A 25,431-nucleotide genomic window follows, 5' to 3' on the forward strand; every position below is an offset into this window, starting at 1 on the left:
AGAGAGCACAAGAGGGGGGAGCGGGAGAGGGAGAAGCAGACTCCCTGCTCAGCAGGGAGCCCGATGCGGGACTCGATCCCGGGACTCCAGGATCATGACCTGAGCCGAAGGCAGTCGCTTAACCAACTGAGCCACCCAGGCGCCCTCTTTTCCTTTCTATGCCTCTTCTCTCATCTCCCACTCACCTGGCTAATTCCTACCCTTCCTCTAAGGCTCAGCTCACATGGGGGACTCCGTCCTCTAAGCTAGGTGATGTGGCCTTCTTCTTCCATCCCTGTAATGTTTCTGTCATGCATTGTTCATGTTTCTCTACTTAGTTCTGTGTATGTGTGTGTGTCCCCATTGCACTCCAGATACCTTATGAGGGCGCAGACTCGGTGTTCCTTGCACCTAGCACTTATTAGAAACAATAAATGTTTGTTCAAAGAATGATATGTACAGCATTTATTTCCTCAGTGTTTATTACATCCTGTGCATATCATTGGCACTCAGTAAATGACTTTGTTCCATGTATAAATTATCTTTGCTGCTATGAAAATAGAATTTTTTTGCTTTTTATTATTTGAATAATATTTGTTCATTGTAGAAAAATTAAGAAGACTTTTATTTATATGAAAAAATATGAAATACTATTCACCTCCAATTTCTGGAATGACCTAGCACTTCCGTTCCCCCAAATTCAGTTCAATTTAATTAACATCAGTTGAGCTACCATTATGTATTAGGCACCATAGGCAATAAGAAGACAAAGAACCAGGCCTTCTTTAAAGAAGGTGTCAGGCTTAGGGGGAGAAAAGCTTACACAGTAATTCTTTGAGGATCCTCAGTGCTTTAATTAAGGGTAGACTACCATACAGTGGGGGAGCACTAAGGAAGGAATGACTGGGGACGGCTTCCCAGGGAATGTGCTATTTGAGCTGCATCCTGACAAAGATGAGTACAAGTATACCAGGAGCCAAGGGGTTGGCCAGATGAGATGTGTACGAAGGTACGGAGACATGGAACACTGTCATCCATGCTCATTATCTGTTTGAGTTTAATAATGACCCTGTGATCCCGTCTCTGCCTTTTGACTAAGATCAAGTGTAATAATGACCCTGTCTAAGTGTTACTATCCCCATTTTACAGATGAGGAAAAATGAGGCTCAAGTAACTCAAGTTGATTAAGGTCACACTGGTAAAATGTTAACGTAAATTTGGGTTTTCTGACACACAGTTCAGTGCTTTTTCGTTAAATACAAGCCAGTGAAGTGCAACCTGGCTCTCTAACATCAGACACTTCTGGATTAGAAGGATTTAAGGATTTAAAAACCAGTTGAGTCACATTATAAAATTGCTAAAAAGGAATGTAGGCTCTGTGCTTTTCTGTACGTTCAGTGATTTGCTTTGTTAGAGTCAGGATTTGTTAATTACATAAAATATATTAAATATGATTTCATGATTATGTGGGAAGGTGAATTCAGGCCCATTTTGTGGATTACCATTTCTAGCGATATCATTTCTTTTTTCAGAGTGAGTTTAAACCAAATAAAGATGAAGAGAAAAGGGAAATATATTTGCGATTAGAGACCTAAGTTTTGTTAGTTGCTATTTGTATATATTTCAGATAATATTTTTATAACCCCTGGGGTTTTTTTTGGTACAGTACCTCAGCCAGACCCCAACCAGCCCAAGCCTGAAGGACGGCAGATGACCCCTGTAAAGGGGGAGCCATTAGGAGTCATCTGTAACTGGCCTCCTGCTCTTGAGTCGGCCCTGCAGCGCTGGGGCACCACGCAAGCAAAATGCCCCTGTCTGACCGCCCTGGACGTGACGGGGAAACCAGTTTACACGCTCACATACGGTCAGTTTGCAAGAGTCCCAGCTCCTTCCTTTTCTCCTGATAGTTCTTCATATTATCATGGGTGGTGTTTTCAGCTTGATACTTAGCGGTTGCTGGTCATTGTGTTTCAACAGATCTTTTAAATTATTTTAATAGGATCCTGAGTTCTAAGTAAAGCTATTGTCAAATATTTTCATTTGCTAAATGATATTTGCAAAGCAGCTAATATTTAAAAGAGCAGGAAGAAGAAAGAGGCTTTCTGGATCCACTGATGATTTAATATTAGAAGGGGATTTGGAGAAGATGTTTGGGCAGGATATATGGCAGGATAGTTTTTGTTTTTGTGTTTAAAGAAATGCTTTTTTTTTTAAAGATTTTATTTATCTATTTGAGAGAGAGACAGAGATAGCGAGAGAGAGCACAAGCTGGGAGGAGAGGGAGAAGCAGGCCCGACAACGCCGGGGCTTGATCCCAGGACCCTGGGATCATGACCTGAGCTGAAGGCAGACGCTTAACTGACTGAGCCACCCAGTTGCCCCCAAAAATCTGATAGTTTTATCTAAAAATTGAAACCAATTACTTTTTAGATCTTTGCCATTTCATTCTGCCTCTTGCTAGAACAGGCACAAAATTTTATAATGAACAAAGAATTAGGGATGCCTGGGTGGCTCAATCATTTAAGCATCTGCCTTCAGCTCAGGTTGGGATCCCGGGGTCCTAGAATTGAGTCCTGCATCCAGCTCCTTGCTTGGCAGGGAACCTGCTTCTCCCTCTGCCTGCTGCTCCCCCTGCTTGTGCTCGCTCTCTCTCTAATAAATAAATAAATAAATAATTTTAAAAAAACAAAAAACCCCCAAAGAATTGGTACTTTTCCATTTAGTTTTGCACCCCAGCTAAAGTTTGATTTTTCCTTTTTAAATAGCTTTTCAAAGTAACTTATTTTTCTTTTAAAAATTCCTCTAAAATAATTTTATTTTTCAATTTTTGGATTTTTTTTTTTTTTTTAAAGATTTTATTTATTTGACAGAGAGATAGACAGCCAGAGAGGGAACACAAGCAGGGGGAGTGGGAGAGGGAGAAGCAGGCTTCCCGCAGAGCAGGGAGCCCGATGCGGGGCTCGATCCCAGGACCCTGGGACCATGACCTGGGCCAAAGGCAGACACTTAACGACTGAGCCACCCAGGCGCCCCTTTTAGATTTTTTTTAAAAGATTTTATTTATTTGAGAGAGAGAGCTCAAGCGGGGGTGGGGGCGGGAGGGGTAGAGGCACAGGGAGAGGAGAAGCAGACTCCCCGCTGAGCAGGGAGCCCAGGACCCTGAGACCATGACCTGAGCCAAAGATAGACACTTAACCAACTGAGCCACCCAGGTGCCCCTATTTTTCAATTTTCAACAAGAAGAAGAATGGATTCAACCTGGGCTGTGAGATTTTGTACTAGTTTATTCAAACATCAGGTTCCTTTTTCCCTTCAGAAGTGAAGCTCAGGGACGCCTGGGTGGCTCAGTCGGTTAAGTGTCTGCCTTCGGCTCAGGTCATGATCCCATCGAGTTCCACTTTGGGATCCTTGCTCAGCAGAAAGCCTGCTTCTCCTTCTGCCTGCCGCTCCCCCTGCTTGTGCTCTCTCTCATGCATTCTCTCTCTCTCTGGCAAATAAATAAAATCTTAAAAAAAAGAAGTGAAGCACATGTCCATAAACCTAGATACTGAGTAATTTTCGGAAGAAAGTAGTTTTTATTTAAAGAATCTGACAGACGTGAGTTTAAAACCCTAACTGCCCCTCTGAATGAGTTATATGTAAAACTAACATACCTATTCAGAATGACATGATTTCTTTTTCATTTTCTGCATAATCTAAGATAAGAATTTCTAAGGGTGTTTGGAGGGAGGGGGAAGAAAGAGGGGAAGATCAACTTTTTTTTCCCCAAAAAGTGGTTTTTAGCATTCATTTCAGAAGCTATATGTTAATTTCATCCATGTAACCGTTAAAGCAGTTAGCTGACTAAATCTTTACATGTTTATTTAACACCTATGAATATATCCACATGTTTCACCTAATTTCCATATTGTCTGTTTTCACTGAAATACAGTGCCATGGAATGCTTAATCATTTGAGTCATACTTCTGCTTTGCAGTTAACCTCAAGTATCTAATACCATATATGTAAGTAGTTCTTCAGAAGAAGCTTAGAGCAGAAGTAGTCTTCTGATTTTCAGCCCTGTTATAAAAATTGTTGTCCTCCCTTTAAATGTGATCAGCTAACATCAAATTATTTCTAAAGATATTCAGATTACTTCACAAAAGAATTTGAAATACTATCTATTACCAGAATGAGCATCTGATAAAGCTTTCTTTTTGTTTGGAAACAGGACTGGCTTCTGTAAACTCAAGTGAATATAAAGCATTTTTTGTGGGGGAGGGGCTTTGCGTGTTGGGGGTGATGCTTGTCTAATGAGACATTTGGAAGGGCCACTGTCTTACTAAATGTGCTAATGAACTGAATGCCCCCCTCGCTGAGGTAGGCCTGTGTTTTTCTATATGATTCTTTTCTTTTTCCAGGAAAGTTGTGGAGCAGAAGTTTAAAGTTGGCCTACACACTGCTTAATAAACTGGGGACCAAAAATGAACCTGTATTAAAACCTGGAGACAGGGTAATTGGTTTTTTGGTTCTAGGGAGGTGATGTTTCATTGTTTTCTAATATGCACATTCTGGATTTTTAATGCACAACAGTACAATTTATGTAACTCTTATTCTTAGAAAATGAAAATGGTTTGCTCAATGCCAGGTTATAGTTCTTATATTCATAGATTGAAGGAAATTCACATGTCCCTTTCAGTAGCTGCTACTCAGTAAATTCTTGTGCTAATACAAAGAAAGAGGAACCTAACTCTTTCTGGAAATAAATATTTCAATAATCAGAGAACAAAAATAGCAATAAAGTTTACTCTGATTTTTTTTCATTACAAATTACCCATAAAAATTTTTCAAAACATTTTCTGTGGTTTTATGTGGAAAGAGAGGGTGAGCCATATTCTAAGAAGAAACAAAATGACATCATTTAATTTCTTCTTTAATTGAAGGTGACATTAAACAAAATTTTTTTCTAGCTTTTTGCAGAGTTTTTTTCCTATCAATGACTTTCTAAATATGATGACTTATCGTCAAATGTTACTTTTTATTTGGTATTTGTAGAATGAAGCATCAACTACACAACAGACTTCTTTTTAGTAGGCTCATGATATAGAACCTCCTGAACTAGCCTTTTAAAAATACTTTTGCACTGTGGCAAAGGGCACCTAGAGGGTGACTTCCACTTATAACTGTGACACATGAGGGTTTCCTGGTCTTCACTGAACCCTAAGAAGGTAATTTTTGTGTCTTCCTAGCACCATAGACACTTGTGTGCAGGAAGGAAATGGGTTGTCTTAAATGTTTTGTGGAATTAACATTTTTTAGAACTCTAGAAAGGATTAGCAACTTGAGGATTGAATTTATCTTGGGAGTGAGTTAAGAGAATTTGAAAGTAAAAGAAGGGGAAACAAGAGTCTGGTGACATAATTAAGTTTAACATGTCACTCTATAAACATCTGAGCCAAGTAACAAGCTCCACAATGATAATGGTTTTACATTCCTTCAGTAAATTAGGAAGGGTCAGTTATCCCTATGATGCATTACAGGTGAGATCACAGTTTTGAACAGTTTGAACATAGGTTTCAATGTTTATCTTTTGTAGATGAATTAACTTTTTATCCATAATGGCTTGTGCCAGTATTACTTAGACCATTACCAAAGCCTTCAATGCTAGAGTACTTGCATTGTTGGCTAAGTGAGTGAGGACTAATGCAATGAACTCATTAAAGAATAAGAAACCTTGAGTTGGCCCTATAATGGCAATCGAGTCAGTCAACTCCTGTGAGTTCTCTGAGAGTTGTAAGGCTTATTCTCTAATATGCTGGCTTATCTAGAGAGACCCATTACATTTATTTTATTGCTTTAGTCATGCACTAAAGTAAATTGCCTTAGGTTTCACAAGTAATTAACTTACTACTTAAGGTGAGTTGTTAACTGCTCAATCACCAGTAGAATTCAGTGAAAAATTTTTCTTATGATGATGATGATGAATTGCATTATAGTTTCCAAAACATGTCTAGTATAATCACGGGAATGATAGAAATCTTTTTTAGACTTGTGCATCTTTCTCAATAACTTAATTTTCTTTAGGCTATTAGTTTGATTGTGTTCATGAGACACGTTATATATAAATGTTTATCTTAGACAATGACATTGAAAGTATTAGTCTGGTTTCATTCCTCTGTTATTGAATGTCATTATGCATTTTAGGTAGCCCTGGTTTACCCCAACAATGATCCAGTCATGTTTATGGTGGCTTTTTATGGATGTCTCCTGGCAGAAGTGATTCCAGTGCCTATAGAGGTACCTCTTACCAGAAAGGTAACATTGCTAAATTTAAGAGGAATGTAGCCTGATGTGACATGGTGGGCTTCTTGGATCTTGGATCGATTGACTCCATCATGACATTAGAAACAGCCTAACCGTTTTCTTAAGTATTCAGCTTCACTTTCTAAAAACATGAGAGTTGTAGACAAATAATAGTTATTATTGTTTATAAATTTCAGGAAAATAATATTGTTTCAACTAAGTTAGAATTTTTATAGATAAAATTTAAAAATCATGGGGGCATACCTTACTTTTCAACAATTACCATTTATAAAGAGGATCCCTATTACTTCCTTGAGACTATAGATAATCCACATTTATAATAAGTGAGACCTTTTTGTGAAGGGATTTCCTTTAATTGTATCATACAACCCAGGATTTCCTTTAAGTTGAAGGATGATACAGTGATGCATATTACTACTCTGGGGAATAAGATTTTACTTTAATGACACATCAGCCCATGCAGCATATGTAGCAAATTTTTTTAAGTTTAACCGAAAGATTTCTCCATGAGCTGTTTGACCCTGATTTTCTCCTACAGTTTATTGAGGGATCATGATAAAGACAAATATGATAGAGACTGTGGATTTATAAGAACAGTTATTTTGTGAAAGGAGTAAAAAACAAATTGGTAACATCCCTGAAACTGGTTGATGGGATATAGCGTCTTTAGATTAGTCAGGAAATCATAGGGTTGTTCTTAAATTATTAAGTTGGCTGTGTTTGTGTGGTTTCATAATAATACTTTCAAGGTGATATTTTAATGGAACTACCTTAGACTATCTCTTCCCGTTGTTTTCTCTGCTGTTGTCATAAGGCTTAAATCTTACCTCCTTTAAAATAGAATAATAAGGAGTATGTGGATTTAGGTATAACCATCCATTTGCTTTCATTGTAAATTTGGACATTTGGTGTCCATTTACATTATTTTATTCTGACCTGGGTTGTTTTGCTTTTGAATTTGGGGATGTGGCTAGGTCAAGACAACTTAACCAGGTTCACGTCACATCTATTTCACTGGCCTGAAATTAATTTAAAAGAGGAACATTGCTGACTTTTGAATAAAATGGTCACATTGGCTGGTAGAATTCACCATTAGCAATGTCAGATTAATAAAATACTTGATTTGTACTCAGGAAGTCACTGTATTGTAGAAGTTATTTGGAAGAACATATTGTCATTGGAGTTTGACAATTGCCAGGTGTCAGTGGGGTCCCGTGAATGTTATCACACAAGTGCCAGAGCATTGCTCAGTGTTAGGTTTGGGGCACGGGTGTGCTCACGTTCACTCCCCACCGTGCTCATTATCTTCTCTCCACAGGATGCTGGAGGGCAGCAGATTGGCTTCTTGCTAGGAAGCTGTGGTATTGCCTTAGCTCTTACCAGTGAAGTTTGTCTAAAGGGGCTGCCAAAAACCCAGAATGGAGAAATTGTACAGTTTAAAGGTTAGTAATATTTATACTTGAATTATCAATTAAAAGTTAAAACTTATACTTTAATAAGTATTTTAATTTAATAATAGCTAAGTACTTAACATCTATTTTCTTATTTAATTCTCACATTCTTATGAAGTAGGTACCATTATTATCCCCATTTTACAGGTGAGGAAACTGAGACACAGAGAGGTTAAGTAACTTGCCCAAAGTCACAGCTAATAAATGGCAGAGCAGCGATTTGAACCCAAATCTGTCTGATTCCACAGCCCACACCCTTAACCTTTATGCTGATGGTTGGAAAAAGCTACCACTCTGTTCACTAAAGCTAAATGCTACATGTAGAGACAGAGGATAGACCACTAACCTCAGTGGACTTCCACTGCCAAACGGACCTCCCAATTGTTGAGGTAATGTCAAGGCCTGAAATTAGCATGTGGAACGATTGTACTTTTGAAAGAAGGTATAATTGTCTGGTGATTTATCACTAAAAACTAATAAAAAATGCAGTCTTTTACTGATTTTACAATGACCTTGATTTGGTCTCTTGATACTAAAACGACCAATTCAATGTGAACTCCTTCCCTTATGGCTTAGGCAATTCAATTTTTATTTTGGGTTTGATTTAGGTTGGCCCCGGCTCAAATGGGTTGTAACAGATTCCAAGTACCTTTCAAAGCCACCTAAAGACTGGCAGCCCCACATCTCACCTGCTGGTACAGAACCAGCGTACATTGAGGTAAGTCCTGAGACTAGAACATACATTCTGGCTTCGTGTGGCTTCAGTTGCCATCTTATAAAATTTAAAACTAACCTTTTGCAGTTTTAATTTTAGAAAAGCCTCCTGGTTTGTTGGAGTTCCATCTTTTGGCTTGTAAAATGCTTGTATTGGACCTTCTCATTGTTTTTAACGTAAATACACATTCAAGAGAAAGACAGCACCCCCCACAAAAAAAAAATTGATCCTCGTCATGGAAGAAAGTTACACAAGACCTAGAGATGTACAAAGGTTTAAGAAATGATATAATGACAGAGATATTCCTCTGCCGCTTTTGGGGAGGTATGGGAGTGGGAAGCAAAAGAACGGAGAAACAAGGAAGGAAAAGAGCTGTGCTTGAGAAGAACAAACTTAACAGATGAAAGATAAAGAGCAAGAAGAAACACATGGCTAGAGGGTTTGGTATTGAAGGTCAGTGTAGGACCTTGAGTGATCGAAACATTCAGTTTGAGGGATGAAGTCCTCCTGCGCAGCAGGCACCAGACTAAGAGCGGCTTCAAATGCGTGATCTTAGGCAGTCCCCGCAAGAACCCGATGAGGTTGGGCCTCTTACCAAACCTGCTTTATAGGTGAAGAGACTAAGGCTTAAGTGAACTCAAGTAACCAACCAAAGTCCACATGACTCAAAAATGACAGAGCTGGGATTTACACTCCCATCTGTTTCACTTTAAAAGCTGTGCCCTTGATGACTCTGCATTGTGCTCAAGACATATTAGTAAATGCTCACCACCTGTTTGCTAAATTAATGACAAATCAATACATTAAAAAAGAAAAGTTTGAGGAAAAAAATCCACCCAGCCTTGAGCCTGTGGTAATAACTGGCTATAAAAGGGAAGAGAGGGGGCAGTAGCTTTGAGCAGTGATATGTTCATGTTGGATGCTTTGAAAGATGAAAGAGAGCTGAGTATGTTTGACAGACAAGTGGGGGGTGCCTGGATGGCTCAGTCAGTTAAATGCCTGCCTTCAGCTCAGGTCATGATCTCAGCATCCTGGGATTGAGCCCTGCATCGGGCTCCCTGCTCCACGTGGAGTCTGCCTCTCCCTCTCCCTCTATTGTTCCCCCTGCTTGTGCTTTCTCGCTCTCTCTGTCAAATAAATAAATAAAATCTTTAAAAAATAAATAAATAAAATAAATGACAGACAAGTAAACAGGCAATTATAATTTAGCAGTCAATTGTTAATCCATATCATTTCTCAGTGAGGACATAGTTCATCACTCCAGCCTCCTTAACCCTGCTCACTGGCTTCCCTGACTACTCTGTCAGTTCTCCTGCCTCAGTGAACACTCCTTTTCAGGCTTCTTTATTGGTTCTTCGTAAAAAGCGAAGGGCACTTCATTTGTGGCCCCTGCTTGGCTCTCTGACCTCATGTAGAACTACTACCCTCCACATTTCTAGGCTTTGGCTATTCTGAACTAACTTGCAGTTTTTACTTAGGAACCTCTTATTACCCACAGGACATTTCTAGTGAGTTTAAAGTACCCTAGGAGTCATAGGGAGCTATTAAAGGGTTGTCAGAAGAGTTTGATAAGAATAAATATGTTGTTAAAAGATGTATCTGGTTTGGTTGGGTTAAGAAGGTAAACAGGGAGTCCAGCTTTTATAGTTATCTGGATAAGCCCAAGCTCATGGTAATGGGGATAGAGAAAAGTAGGTGGAATTGAGAGACAGTAAGGAAGTAGAAGAGGCAGGATTTAGGGCCTGACTCTGGAGAGGGAGGAAGCAAGAAAGACTCTCAGGTTTCTGACTTGAGCAACGGGGTAGATGATGCCATCCTTTATTAAGAAACTACAGCAAGGAGGCGCCTGGGTGGCTCAGCCGTTAAGTGTCTGCCTTCGGCTCAGGTCATGATCACGGGGTCCTGGGATCAAGCCCCGCATCGGGCTCCCTGCTTGGCGGGAAGCCTGCTTCCCCCTCTCCCAACCCCCTGCTTGTGTTCCCTTTCTCGCTATCTCTCTGTGTCAAATAAATAAATAAAAAATTGGGGGGAAAAAAAAAGAAAATATAATAAGAAGAGTTCATGGGCACGGGGTGGGGATGAGGAATACCATGGTGGATGCATTGATTTTCACAGGACTACAGGTCGTTAAGGGGGAACAATTGACTTTATAAGTCTGGATATCTGGAAGGAGGGCTGGGTTGGAGACCGAGAATTGGGAGCCATCAGGCGAGTGGTACCTCGATGGAATGAAGTGAAAAGAGAAGGCAGAACAGAACTTTCAGGAAATGCCAACATTTAAGGGATGGGCAAAGGAAATGGAAGGGGGAGAGAGGGGGAGAGATTATGAATAGGAGAGAAGAATATCACAGAAGCCAAGGAAGGAGACAGTGTCAAGGAAGGAGGTGTCAAATGTTACAGAAATGCAGGATAACATCAAGTATGTCATATATCCTTTTGATTTAACAAACAGAAGTTGCTGATCTGGGTGAAAAACAGCTTGGGTGGAGCATTGAGGTAAAAAGCAAAATGAGAGTTGATTGATTTGTAGGAGTGAATAGGCCATTTCTGGGTCTCCCCCTCCCGACGTAGGAGCTTCTGACAGACAGGAACCACGTCTTACCCACCTTTAACTCTCTAGTGCCCTGCTTGCTGTGTACTTGATACGATGCTTCTATTAATGCAGCTCCAGTCACTTGTTTGGCTTCTTTAGCAGCCACTTCACACTGATGACTAATTAAACTTTTAAGAATTTTTCACACATACTTTTGTCAAGCTTCATCATTCCTCAATCCTATCTTTGCATGATTAGAGTTTGGGGCCCCAGTGCATAGCGTCAAATAGTCATATGAAACATATTAAATTCAGCCCATTACCATGGCTTGTCTGGGTTTCATTTTTGAATTCTACTTTGTCATTTGAAATAACCCATTTTATTGTGTTTTCTTATGCTTTTGTTTTTTGTGATTTTTTTTTTCTAGTATAAAACAAGCAAAGAAGGGAGTGTAATGGGAGTTACAGTGTCCCGCCTTGCAATGTTGTCTCACTGCCAAGCTCTGTCCCAGGCCTGCAATTATTCTGAAGGTCAGACTCCATCCCGTGACTGCCCTCATTGTGAGCCTCAGATATATGTGACCGTGAGCAGAGTGCGCAACGACTGGATTCCAGTTAATGACCAAATTCAGAGTGAAATGCTCTAAGACACATTCTTGGCTTGCTTTTGCTTTCTTCTTTTTCACAAATATGCTGTAATTTAAAGGAACTAAAATTCTGGGCAAACCAAATATGTAAAGCATGACTTCTAGAGTGTAGAAATAGAAAACAAATTAAAACCATGTGTTTATTAGCTGCAGAATGTTCTCTATCTCTGTCTTCCTGTGTATACGGAGCTGACACCAGCTGCACGTTTGGAGTTAGAGTCAAAGAAATCCAGCTACCAAAAAGCACAAATTGAAACACAAAAATGGGGCGCCTGGGTGGCTCAGATGGTTAAACGTCTGCCTTCGGCTCAGGTCATGATCTCAGGGTCCTGGGATCGAGTCCCACATCGGGCTCCCTGCTCCTTGGGAGCCTGCTTCTCCCTCTGCCTTTCTCTCTCGCTCTCTCATGAATAAAAAAATAAAATCTAAAAAAAAAAAAAAAAAAAACACAAAAATGTATTCTGTATTGTTGAACTTTAGATACGTTGATACAGTGTAATGACTGTTTGCCTTAGAATGTTCTTTACAATATTAAATTTTTTATTTTCCTTTCATAAAATGAAACAAGTTAATACATGTTCATTAAAGAGCAGCATTCTTGTCTGGTAAAATGTATTTATATATAATGGAGGCAATCAAAATGCCAGAAAATAGGGATTGATTAAATTATAATATGCTCAAGTAGTGGATTATACCCTGAGGCATTAAGACTCCTGTTCTTGAATATTAAAGATATAGGGAAATTGTTTCAATATATCATTAAGTGGCAACAATTTAGATACAGAGTGGTATGCCAGTTTTATTATGGTAGATATCTGTATGCCAATTTTGTTATAGTGGGCATCTGTCTAGATATAAGTATGCTTGTATGTGTGCGTGTGTGTATGTAATATATAGATATATATATATACACCAACTTTTTAATTTTTCTAGGAAGTACAATTTTTTACATGTGTTTGTGAAACTTGCAAAGTTTCTAAAATAAGCATGTGTTCCTTATATAATTAGGAAAAAAATATCTCTTGGAAGACAGTGCCTATGTCGTAAGGAATTTCAAACTCATTATCTCTTCTCTGACCTATGATCAGTCCCCTAGCCAGTTTGAGGGGATCCTCAAGTAATCAAAAGACCCTGAGAGCTTTTAGTGATTTCTTCCAAAGTATCAAACCAGTTGTTTAATAGAGACAAGTGAGGCAATTTTACTGCTTAACACTAAAGATGATTTCCTTTTGTTTTTTCCTTTTTTCTTAATCCTAGGGGAGACAGTAGTAAATGTTTTAGACTTTAAGAAGGATGCTGGGCTGTGGCATGGCATGTTTGTGGTAAGCTCCTCAGAATTGTGGCCTTTAGTGTAAATTGTGCTTATAATTCAGGTCAGTATGTGTGCTGTGTAACCAGATCATCTCCCTGTGCTTGTTTGAAATTTAAGCCCCCTAAAGATCAATAATATTTTCTAGAATAATTTTGTAATACAAATGGTAATGTTTTTTATGGAGACTGTAATTCTGTTTTTTCTTCAGTGTGTGGTTGGGCATACCTTTCACATAACAGTTTGTGGGAGAACTTAGGATCAAAATTTTTTTAAAACATCGGCCATCATAGTACCACTTTTCTACAAATGACTGTATATTTATTTATGATTAACAATAGTATGTTTGAGATTTACCTCTTCTCTTTTCTGAAGAAAGGATTACATAAATGTATTTAGAACTTGGCAACTGTGCTTAATGACATCTAACCTTTCCATTGGGCAAAATATATTGAATGACTCCATGCGACAGTTAAAGAATAGAGTAACAAGGTAGATCAGGCTACTTCTGTAATAGAGGAACAGGTAACATACTATGGGAGTTAGGCCAAGGGTAGTTCCTCCCAGCTCTGATATCAGGCCATTTTTCTAGAAGAGCGACTGTTGAGTTGGACTTTGAGAAATGGGTAAGATATAGCCATTATAGAGGTATTTGGGGGTGGAGATAAAGAGAGGGGACATTTAAATGGGAAAAGCTACCATATATAGCATGCTGAGAGAGAAAGGATCTGAGAGTTGCAAAGGACCTTCGAGAGAACATCTCATCCAACTTCCCTGCGCACTGCAGGAATCTGAGAATGAGTAGACAGTGAAGCCTGAGGGAAGAGGAGGAGGATCCCTTTTCACCCAGGACACCTCAAAGTAGTAAGAGCCTATTCCTTGAGTGTACATACTTTCCAGCTCCTTTCCGAAGGCCTTCCCATTTTGTTTTTTTAATCAGAGGTTAAAACACCCTTTTGAGGAGTTAGAGGGAATTTTCTCCCTGTGATACAAAGAGCAAGATAGGGACATGTATAAAGACTTGGTAGTAACACCATTTTGTCCTTGAAATTCAAAACTTTGTCAACATAGCTAGAAACTTGGAGGGAGGTAAAAGGGGGTTTACAATGATATCTTGTTTTTGAGGGGCCACTGAGGTGGTAAATAAAATGACCAGCCTAAATACCAAGACTTAGTTATTCTGTGGGCTGGATCTCTTTGGGGCCACGGAGTCTGGGTATGTTTGGCTTGGGGGACAGGAGAGACACCAAATTGCATGACCCCCTCAGCTCACTCAGCTTTATCTACCCCAACACATAATAAGTCTGAGCAGGACCTCCTCCAAGAATCAGGGAAACTCTGAGTTCTTGCTTTGTAATACCCACCTCTTTGTGGTATGTGGTGAGCATGCGCATGATGAAAGCACCTAGTGGATTAGAGGGTGGTTTGGCAGTATCTGGTGAATTTTAAAAGCATGTATTCTATGACCCAGCAGTACTACTTTTCTGTACCTACCGTAGACAGACACTTGTACATGTGCGCAGGGAAGTAAGTATAAACCTGTCCCTTGAAACATTGTTTGTAATAGCAAAAAAGTTGTCAATAATAGGGAAATGACCTAAATAAATTGTGATACGGTCATACTATGGAATAGTATGCAGCAGTTCAAAAAGAATTCTGTAGATCTCTTAGGCTGATGTGCATAGACTTAGCCATAAAACAATTTAAATGAAAAAAGCAAGCTGCCAGTATATGTATGGTATGATGCCTTTTATGTTAAAGATACTTTTATCTGGGACTCCTGGGTGGCTCAGTCGGTTGAGCGTCTGCCTTTGGCTCAGGTCATGATCCCAGGGTCCTAGGATCGAGCCCCGCATCGGGCTCCCTGCTTGGCGGGGAGCCTGCTTCTCCCTCTCCCACTCCACCTGCTTGTGTTCCTGCTCTCACTGTCTCTCTCTCTATCAAATAAATAAATAAAATCTTAAAAAAAAAATACTTTTATCTTTCTGTGGGGACAAATATATTTGTAAATATATAGAAAAAGGACTAGGAGGATAAACGCCAGATTCATAATCAATTGACTCTGAGGAGGAGAGGAGGGAACCAAGTTTGAGGGTAGGTAGTAGCAAAGGAGACTTTAACCTTAGAGTCAATATTTCAGATTTTTTTCAAAGAGCATGTATTACTTGTATGATTAAAATAATAAAATATCAGTTCCATTTTAAAATGCTTAGTATGTATTGGGTATTGATTACTTTTTATCTTTCTTTGCTTTTCAGAATGTAATGAATAAGATGCATACAATTAGCGTACCCTACTCTGTTATGAAGACTTGCCCTCTCTCTTGGGTCCAAAGAGTACATGCCCACAAAGGTAATTATACATAGCATCTAAGCTTTAATTATGTGACTGTTTGAACTAAGATTTCAGGGATTTTCAAATTGCTCTTCTAGAGCCATAATTCTATGCCTTGGTGGCTTGACAGGTTCTAGAATTCAGTCACTCTAAAATCAGGTATGTTGTCTCAACGTCTTTTCTTAAGAGTTGAGATTAATTTGCTTGAATCTGAGCCCCGAATTAGATTTATTGGGTGCTTCAGTGTTCACAGCTTCCTTAGCTGAGCTATGTGGCCTGCCTGCGGGTCACAGTAAGCACAGTAATTGTGTGTCCTGTCAGTCGATAGAGCTTCAGCACACCTGGCACAATTTCTTTGAAGTCTTTTTTATTTTCTCTAAGTGAGAATCATGATCCCTAAGATAAGTAAAAATGTTTTTATGATAGTATATTAAATACATACCAATTTTAGTATGTATGTGTGTGTTAACTTTATCCGTTTTGAATTTATAGCCAAGGTAGCTTTAGTAAAATGTCGAGACTTGCATTGGGCTATGATGGCGCATCGGGACCAAAGAGATGTGAGCTTGAGTTCCCTCCGAATGTTAATTGTAACTGATGGAGCTAATCCCTGTGAGTATTTCTAGAGTGTGGGTCTGGGAATATTCTTTCCTTTGGTAGGTTGAGGTTTTTGCCCCCTTTCTATAAGCTTTTTTTTTTTAACATCTGCATTGAAATGTAATTCACATACCGTAAAACTCATCCATTTAAAGTGTACAGTTCAGTGGTTTCAGAATATGCACAGTTAGTCAACTGTCACCATGAACTAAGTTCCTATATCCATTAGTGTTCACTCCCCATTTCTCCCTCTCTGTCCCCTAGCCCTAGGCAACTGCTCATCTGCTTTCTGTCTCTACAGATTTACCTACTATGGACATTTCGTATAAATGTAATCCTACTACACGTGGTCTTTTGTGATTGGGTTCTTTCACGTAGCATGTTTTCAAGATTCATCCCTGTTGTAGCATGTGTTCATGCTTTGTTCCTTTTCATTGCCCTGTAATATTCCACTGAATAGATACGCCACATTTTCTATAAGTTTTCAAAAACACCCCTTCTTGGGGCACCTGGGTGGCTCAGTTGGTTGGGCGTCTGCCTTTGGCTTAGGTCATGATCCAAGGGTCCTAGGATTGAGTCCCGCATCGGGCTCCCTGCTCCATGAGGAGTCTGCTTCTTCCTCTCCTTCTGCCTGCCACTCCCCTCTGCTTGTGCTCTCTCTCTCTGTCAAGTAAATAAACAAAATCTTTAAAAACAAAACAACAACAAAAAAACACCCCTTCTTGCTCACTCGTTTATATCCTTTTTCTATCATGTGACTACAGGGAGTGGTAAGATGGTGACTTGCTATAACCAGGTGTTAGGACTTTATGTAAATTCCCCCTATGAATAAATCAGAGACTTTGGGAAAGCTTTTAGAGATCTTACTATATTACCTGCTTTTCCTTACAAGCACAAACACTCTGAGTAGAATCAGGTAAAGCATTAGAAACTGTGCTCTTTGCCATAAATGGATTTCTGTCAGTAGTCACAATGGTATAGTAGTCATCCTGGTGTAAACACAGGTGTGGGATTGACATTAATAAGCAACAAATTGGAGAATATCACATAGAAGAGAATATCAGCACTATACTAGGTAAACAAGTTACTTCAGGAAGAGTTGCTCGCTTCCAGACTGGCTGCCTATTGGCTGCAGTACATCTCTGCTATTGATTGGGCAGTTTGGTAGGAGCAACCCTATGCCAAATTATGACTTTGAATAGTGTCAGTGACCTATTTTATGGGCCAGATGAGCATTTATTTGTCCTTGAAACGTATCCACCATCTCACAGGTACAATAAAATATCTGTATGGAAGTAATGATGTACAGTGAGAGTTCTCATGAGAAGCAAATGGGTCAGTTCTCCACTCTTTACCAATTTTCCGCAGTAATGAAAATCACAATTTCAGCTTTCAAGTTGATCTGTTCCAACTCCTTAGGGTCTGTGTCGTCCTGTGATGCCTTCCTGAGTCTATTCCAAAGCCATGGACTGAAACCTGAGGCCATCTGTCCATGTGCTACTTCTGCTGAAGCCATGACTGTTGCAATCCGCAGGTATCGTCCAGAATGTCAGTGCCCTTGACGTATGTTACAACTCTGATCAAGTGTGCAGTATTTACCAGGCAATGACAAGGGGTGCTAACTAATTTTCTGCTTCATCAGCCTAAAAGTGAAAATGACTTTGTAAAGCAGTTTGAAGCATCTCGTTTATTTTTCCCCACTCTTGCCCTAAGGGTAACTGGTAAACTGAAAATTTACGTTAATTATTCTCATCTCGTATTTGTGAATGAGTTCTTTTTCTGTGCTGTTTTGCTCTTCAGACTCCTTCGTTAGCATCCTAAACTACAAATAGGCTATTCTTGATTACAGCTTAAGTATGGAAAGTACACCCAAGCCAATATATTCTTAATACTGGATTTAAAATTTACTTTTTCCGCCCGAATGAATGTGAACCATGCTTTGTACATGTGAAGTTGAGTAATTTGGCATGTTTTGGGTAGAGAAAAGGAGGATTTTTTGGTGTGTGGTAGCCAGAGGAAATTTGCTTTCTTACATATTTGTACTTTTATCTTGATATCATGTAATTTGCCAAATTTGATGAGTTTATTTTGTTTTCAGGCCTGGAGTTCCAGGGGCCCCTTTGCCAGGAAGAGCTATTCTCTCAATGAATGGATTGAGCTATGGGGTAATACGGGTCAATACGGAAGATAAAAATTCAGCACTGACGGTCCAGGATGTGGGCCACGTAATGCCTGGTGGTGAGTTCTCTCCGGAGCACCTTTTGGTTTTTCATAAAGATTTGTCGTTAGGGATAGTAGAGCCTGATAAAATATGAGACCCACACCCAGGAATACAAAATTTAGTACTTAGTCACTTAAGTTCTCAAAGCCTCTCTAACAGTTTGGTGATTCTAATTATACTTACTTTCCAGCAGTATTGTATGATTTAATTGAATGATTTGATTATAGTTTTTCGTATGGAAAGCTTAAGTACTGAGTTACGCTAAAGTTGTCTGGTTTTCGCTGTAATTGCCAAGACATTGGGGCTGGCAGAAAGTTAGAGCACACTGCTTCCATGAGTGAGTTTGATCTGCCCAGGGGTAAATTAATTTAACCTGTTTCTTTGGACTTTGTAGTCATTTTTAACATGTTACTGTCTTTGGGAGCACCTGAGTGGCTCAATCGATAAGCATCCGACTCTTGATTTCGGCTCAGGTCATGATCTCGGGGTCATGAGTTCGAGCCCCATGTTGGGCTCCGTGCTATGTGCAGAGTGTGCTTGAGATTCTCTCCCTCTCCCTCTCCCTCTGCCCCTTCTCTTGCAGACACGCACTCTCTCTCTCTCTTTAAATAAATAAATAAAATCTTCAAAAAAAATGTTACTCTCTTTGAAAGCTTTAGTCTGCATCTGTTGTAGTTTTATTTGCTGAATTTTAAAGATTTAAAGATTATCAGAGCTTAAAAAATGGAAATTTCAGATACACCTATGTAGTATCAGGTCTATTTTTGACATTCCTGTTTGGTATTCTTACTTAACGCCGCTCAGTAAATGCACAACTTTCCTGGGTTCACGGGGATGAAGCTGTTATTTTACAAAGTTTCCAGAATCTCTGTCCCTTAACTGTATTTTCTGCACACTAGGGATGATGTGCATTGTGAGACCTGATGGACCTCCCCAACTCTGCAAAACAGATGAAATTGGAGAAATCTGTGTCAGCTCTAGAACAGGAGGCATGATGTACTTTGGGCTTGCTGGTGTGACAAAAAATACATTTGAGGTACATAATATGAAAGTCTGGGGGGGGATCTTACTTGGTGAGGTCAGGGTGTCACAAAGTCAGATGAGCTGGCCTATGGGAAATAGCATAATGGAGCAGCTGAGAGAGTATACTCTGGAGCTAGGCTGCTTGAGTTCAGATCCTAACTCTGCCACTTACTAGCTGACCTTGGGGGAGTTCCTTAACCTCTTCTGTGCCTCAATTTCCTTATCTTTATTTATTGTTTTTCCCTGTTCTAATTTATTTTTTTATTTTTTATTAACATATAAGGTATTATTTGCTTCAGGGGTACAGGTCTGTGATTCATCAGTCTTACACAATTCACAGCGCTCACCACGACACATACCCTCCCCAATGTCTATCATCCAGCCACCCCATCCCTCCCACCCCCTCTCCACTCCAGCAACCCTCAGTTTGTTTCCTGAAATTAAGAGTCTCTTACGGTTTGTCTCCCTCTCTGGTTTCATCTTGTTTCATTTTTCCCTCCCTTCCCCTTTGATCCTCAATTTCCTTATCTTTAAAATGTGAGAAATCATAGTTACCTACCTCACAGGATTGTTGTGGACTAAATGAGTTGATGTTTATAAACGACTTAGAACAGCCCCGGCCCACAGGGTAAACTTGACTGTTTACCCGTCAAGTAAATAAAGAGTAAGAGGCCTCACAAAAGTTCAGTCTGGTGAATATGCCATACTTGAGCTTTGTAAGCCCACATATTTAATTTTAAGAGTACATTGACAGTAGATCCATCTCTCCAGAGTAAGACTCAAGTTAACCTGAGCCTGTGAAGACTGATGTCAGCCAGAAACACCGGGTTACTAATGAAGAACTGTCCCGTCACAGGGCCTTATTGCTCCCATTATTCAGTCTTTCAGTCAACAAATACTTACTAAGCACCTTCTGTGTGTCTGGCAGTATTCTAGATGCTTGTGGTACCTCAGGAAAACAAACAAAGCTCCTCAAATAGCTCATATTCTAGTAGAACTAGCACGTTGTTTTCCTGCAGACAGTTCTGCATGTGAAGACAAATTGTAATGAAAGTTTGCCTGGTGAGCCTGGGAATCAGAACAGGTATAATGAATTGTCTGTATTTCATAATTGGGATTAACCTGCCTCAGCGTAGCTTTTAGGGAACAGAAAACTCCATTTTATGGGCCTTTATATTAGACAGGGCTTATAATATGACCACTACCAATTTTCGGTTCTTTGAGCTTCCTTTTTCTATAATTGATTCTCAGTCTCAGTATGGCAGGGCACATCTGTCTGCCATACCACTATTGGTACATACCATTACAAACTTATGTAGCAACAGATGTAACTGACAGGACAGTGTTAATCTATCTGAATAGTGTGGTAGCTGGAAAAGGTTAAGCACTCCTGAGCTGTGTTTACACAGCCTAAAATGGTATAATATAAATTATTAAATGTCTATTATTACCATCATCACATCATCATTATTACTACTGCAATCTTGGCCTGCCTTCAAAAGCTGTGACCAATTCATCTTGATAGGAGTGGAAATTGATAAACTCTTAAGGCATAGGTTTACTGCCAGGCTCTTGATTTCCTCTCACAGGTGACTAATTACCTGTGCTGAGTGTCTATACATTTTACTACTTCAGATCTCACCCTGCTTCTCTTCTTTTTAAATGCTTGGAGTACCTAGGTTCCCAATATCTAAATTTTTCGTCATTGCATTTTCCTTACCATAAACAAGATACTCAAGCAGTGTTTGAAGATACTGATAATATTTTATTATGTTGCCTTTCATACAAGAGCAACTGCCTAGCCAAAATTCTCAGACTTTAATACCAAACTGCTAGGTCCTTATTGCTGAAGAAATTTTGAAATCTGCAGTATAAATTTAATGATAACGAAGTAGAATAAAAATCCTAACCAAAAAAAGGAGAAAACTATTGCCTTGGTTTTGCAAATTAAAGTTTCTAATACTTTTCTTACTGGATTCTTATATTTAAATCCTGAGAGAGTTTTCCAGTGTAGTTAACCTTCCGGTAGGACAGAAGACCTAGTCATGACTAGAAAATAAAATAAAGTATATCTTTAAAAATAAGCTACTGGCAGGGGCGCCTGGGTGGCTCAGTCAGTTAAGAGTCCAACTCTTGGTTTGGGCTCAGGTCACAATCTCACGGTTGTGGGATCAAGCCCCATGTTGGGCTCTGTGCTCAGTGCGGAGTATGCTTCAGATTCTCTTTCCCTCTCTCTCTCTCTCTCTCTGTCAAATAAATAAATAAAATCTTTTTAAAAATAAACTACTGGTAAGAAAAACTTGAAAGGACTCATGCCTTTTGTACAAATACACAGAAATCTGTACAGCAGTATTCAGTAAAGTACGTTTATAACAGTAAAATTAGATGGCCTGCCTAGCCAGAAAGACTGCTTATACTGTAATAGTACTAAATTCTCATAGTTTCCTGAGGACCAACTCTGGGCCAAACACTGTGCTTACATCTCCAGATCTATTTACATTCCCTTAATCTTTACCCTAAACCTGTGACAGGCATTGGGAGCTCTATTTTATGGTCAAAGAACCTGAGGCTTCAAGAAGTCCAGGAACTTAACTAGTAAATGGCAGAGTCAGAAATCGAACTTACGTCTGACTTCAAGGGCTACTCTATCCCATCCCCCGTGTGATGATGTATCACAGAACCATTAAACAAAGAGCTAGAGCAACAATCACCAACTTGTAAAGATATCCAAAATACATATGTTATGTGAAAAATATATAGTATGGGGAAAAGGTTGCAAAACAGTATATATAATATGACCTTTTATAAAAATAAATTCTTAATATGTTAATATTAAGTCTAAGTCTATCTATAAAATGTCCAAGAGGTTCACAACAAATTTTAAATGTTTATCCCTTAAAAGTGGGAATACTGACATCACTATTTATATAATTTTAAGTTTTCAACAAGTGTATATTACCATTGTAGTTTTTTTAAAGACTTTTTAAAACTCAAATACATGAGAGACTATGGACTCTGAGAAACAAACTGAGGGTTCTAGAGGGGAAGGTGGGGGGATGGGTTAGCCTGGTGATGGGTATTAAAGAGGGCACGTATTGAATGGAGCACTGGGTGTTATACGCAAACAATGAATCATGGAACACTACATCAAAAACTAATGATGTAATGTATGGTGATTAACATAACATAATTAAAAAAATAAATAAAAAATAAAAATCAAATACATATTTTAAGAAAAAATGAAGATTTTCACTGCTTTCTGTCTTTTAGGTGATTCCAGTGAATTCTGCAGGCTCTCCTGTTGGGGATGTGCCCTTCATCCGGTCAGGACTTCTGGGGTTTGTAGGGCCGGTAAGTGATACATTCATGTTTGTTTTGGTGTATCTGATCCAGATATTTATACTTTACAAAAGTTTCTGTCACAGAACAGAAGAAACTCAGATTAGTTCAAGAGTGTTACAGGGCCTCTCTTAGATTTAGAGCAGTTTTTTTAAAAATATCATAAACTGAGTTAATATTTATTGCTTTCATTACCCAAGTTCATTTGACTCCTTCAAACTAAGACTTTTTTACTTTCAAAGAAAAACTCTTCATTTATTCTTGCTCCATTTCTTTGATTTGATTTCTGTGTTTCAGTAAGTTAGAAGAGTGCTGAGAAAAGTTACCTTAGCAAAGGGACACCATAATTGTGTACAAAGCATTTTCATACAAATTAGCAGCACTACACCATGAAATCAGTTTGCTTTCCAGCAAGTGGTGTTTACAGGCACTGACAGAGACAATTAAAATGCAAAGTCTCTTCTCAGAGAGCTCACAGTCAGCTTCATGAGCCAACGAGGAAGGTAGAGAGGCAGGCAGATCATGAAGGGTTTTACATGACATAATGGGAAGTTTGATTGTATTTTGTCAGTAACAGATATTCGTGATCATAGTTAAGCCCATATATCTCCATCCAACTCTAATTATCTCCTTACTCTTCTTGTCCTCTTAACAACTCAAGTTACGTGAGGAAAGATCTAATTTTATTTCTTCCCCACCATTTATGGGGGCAGGGGCGTGAGGGGCACACCTCTAAGAGGATCGCTGTCCTAGAAAGAGAAATCTATAACCACTGTCTTGACTTCTCCTCTCAGCACCAAAAAGTTCTCCAAAACCCAGCCCCTTTTAGTTTACGTCTCCATGACTGAGGTCCAAGACGGAGCTGCGGCGTCCCGTCTGCATTCCAGGAAACAGGATAGAGTGCAGTCCTACCATCTCCTAAGGAAGATTTCCTGACGCTGCTGAGCAACACTTCCCCTTATGTCTCATGGGTCAGGGGGCACTGAAATAGTCTTTATTTTGGTCAGCCACGCCCAGTTGAAAATTCTGCTGTGAAAGAAATGGAGAAATGGACAGATCTGTGTCTGTCTTTCTCTTTACTTACTTCCACCACAGCACTTTTCAGACTGTGTTAGAAATGGCTGGTTCCTTTCCATCTTCTGAGATTGACCAGTAGCTTCCTGAGGCTAGAAGTTCTACTTTACTTACATAACCCAGTCGGTGAATGACACTACATTGTGCGTGATAATTCAACGGGTGACATTCATGTGGAGATGACTACTAGATAATTGAATATGTGGAAATTGTCCAGGAAATTTAGGACTTGCGTAATGAACGGAAAAGTCAACTTATTGTAAATGGGTCTAGGGGAATTATTGAGAAGTATTATTTGTACAGTGATGCTTTTGGGGGATTGCAGCTGTGTTATCTTCTTGGAAAGGAGAGGCTCCTCCAGTGTTTCTTAAACCTTTATTAGCCTATTTCTAATCTTGCCAAATGGAAACAGCATTACCCTTGTAAACCTAAAACAGGCGTTCTCACATTCAGCTGTTTTAATTTCTTCCTAATTCCAGTATTAAATGAGTTAACCATTTTTTTCTTTGCATCCATCTTATGAATAGGTACATAATCATGTCTGGGAAAATAAACTGTGCTTGTGTGGAATCCTAGTTGTTTTCTTAATAAAATTCCTCCCTGAGAATAAATATCAACAAATTCCTTTCTTATATGCTGTAATTAATTGTAATATGCTACTGATTTCCCCCCTGATTTTTGAGGTATGAAACACTTTTTTTAGAAGCCATAAAATACAGTGTTGTTTTCTTATATTTTTGATGAGCCCTATTTCAAGATAGGAAGTAAAATGTCTGTCTTACTATTTAAATAATGGAAATCAAGGTAAATTGTTGTTACCTTTCAGGGCAGTTTGGTGTTTGTAGTTGGAAAAATGGATGGGTTACTGATGGTTAGTGGTCGAAGACATAATGCTGATGACATTGTTGCTACTGGATTGGCTGTTGAATCAATAAAGACTGTTTATAGAGGAAGGTGAGTAGTAAAAATTCAAATGTTAGCACTTCCAGTGGAATCTAAATGTATCTTTACAGAGTGATTTGAGTTGTATTCTGTAGAGTCTCTAAGTGATTGGGTTATTTTTGGCTAAGCACAGCAGGAGTTGGCCTTTGAATATTTATCTTAACATGGCGGGTTCTTTGGTTGAAATTGAGAGGAATAGAATATAACCATATCCTATATTTCAATTTTTAATTATTACTCTTTGTTGAATTCTGAGGACTCTGGAGAATTTTACTAAAACATTTAACTTCCTACATCTGTCAATATAGAAGTAGTGCCATTCAGGCTAATTAAGATAGATGCTACATTGTAGGAATTTTATATCTGAGAATTGTTTCTCTTACTCATCTCTAACTAAATTATTACAACATTTTAACACAGAGATTGACATAGTACACAAGTGCTAATTTCAAATTCCATGGATAAAGTCAATTACAAATCCTTTTTTCTTTGCTTATTAACACAAGAAAAGATATTTGGTACATACTTGAGTAGTTGATGTCTATCCAGTAGTTTATAATCATGGATATATATTTAAAGCACTCTGGGTATCCCTTTCGTTTTTTAAGAAGTAGGAAAAATTAATGAAACCATACAGAACCCGTTCCTAAAATGTGTAGTTTTTGTAATGACATGACTTCCTCTGAGATGTAAACTCCGTGGGGCACTTGACCTTCTCTCTTTGGTCACTGTTATGTCCCCAGCACTCAGCACAGCACCTGGCACACAGTAGGTGTTCAATAAATACATGTGGAAGAAAGGAAGGAAAGAAGGGCCTATTCAGCTCTCTGGTGACTTCCCGTTCTTTCAGGCGTCCATTCAACAAATATTTATTGGATGCCAACTGTGTGTCACTGTTCTGGACACACGTGGCAGTGAACGAAGCAGGCCAGGTTCCTGCCCTTGTGAAGCTCACATTCTCATCA

At 39.0% G+C, this 25,431-nt stretch overlaps 1 protein-coding gene across 2 annotated transcripts in view; it reads left to right on the forward strand.

Moving 5' to 3' along the window:
- The window catches only part of DIP2B (disco interacting protein 2 homolog B), a 222,341-nt gene that overhangs the window by 156,384 nt on the left and 40,526 nt on the right, over positions 1–25,431 (forward strand). For both annotated transcript variants that reach the window (XM_036098925.2, XM_036098926.2), the window contains exons 8-21: positions 1,646–1,843; positions 4,380–4,471; positions 6,163–6,273; positions 7,601–7,724; positions 8,342–8,451; positions 11,409–11,511; positions 12,885–12,949; positions 15,195–15,288; positions 15,763–15,882; positions 17,287–17,401; positions 17,966–18,105; positions 18,988–19,124; positions 22,382–22,462; positions 24,351–24,478. In XM_036098925.2, coding sequence (XP_035954818.1) covers positions 1,646–1,843; positions 4,380–4,471; positions 6,163–6,273; positions 7,601–7,724; positions 8,342–8,451; positions 11,409–11,511; positions 12,885–12,949; positions 15,195–15,288; positions 15,763–15,882; positions 17,287–17,401; positions 17,966–18,105; positions 18,988–19,124; positions 22,382–22,462; positions 24,351–24,478 — 1,618 coding nt within the window. The remainder of the gene's footprint in view (positions 1–1,645; positions 1,844–4,379; positions 4,472–6,162; positions 6,274–7,600; positions 7,725–8,341; positions 8,452–11,408; positions 11,512–12,884; positions 12,950–15,194; positions 15,289–15,762; positions 15,883–17,286; positions 17,402–17,965; positions 18,106–18,987; positions 19,125–22,381; positions 22,463–24,350; positions 24,479–25,431) is intronic.

Source organism: Halichoerus grypus, chromosome 6, assembly GCF_964656455.1.
Source record: "Halichoerus grypus chromosome 6, mHalGry1.hap1.1, whole genome shotgun sequence".
Taxonomy (NCBI): domain Eukaryota; kingdom Metazoa; phylum Chordata; class Mammalia; order Carnivora; family Phocidae; genus Halichoerus; species Halichoerus grypus.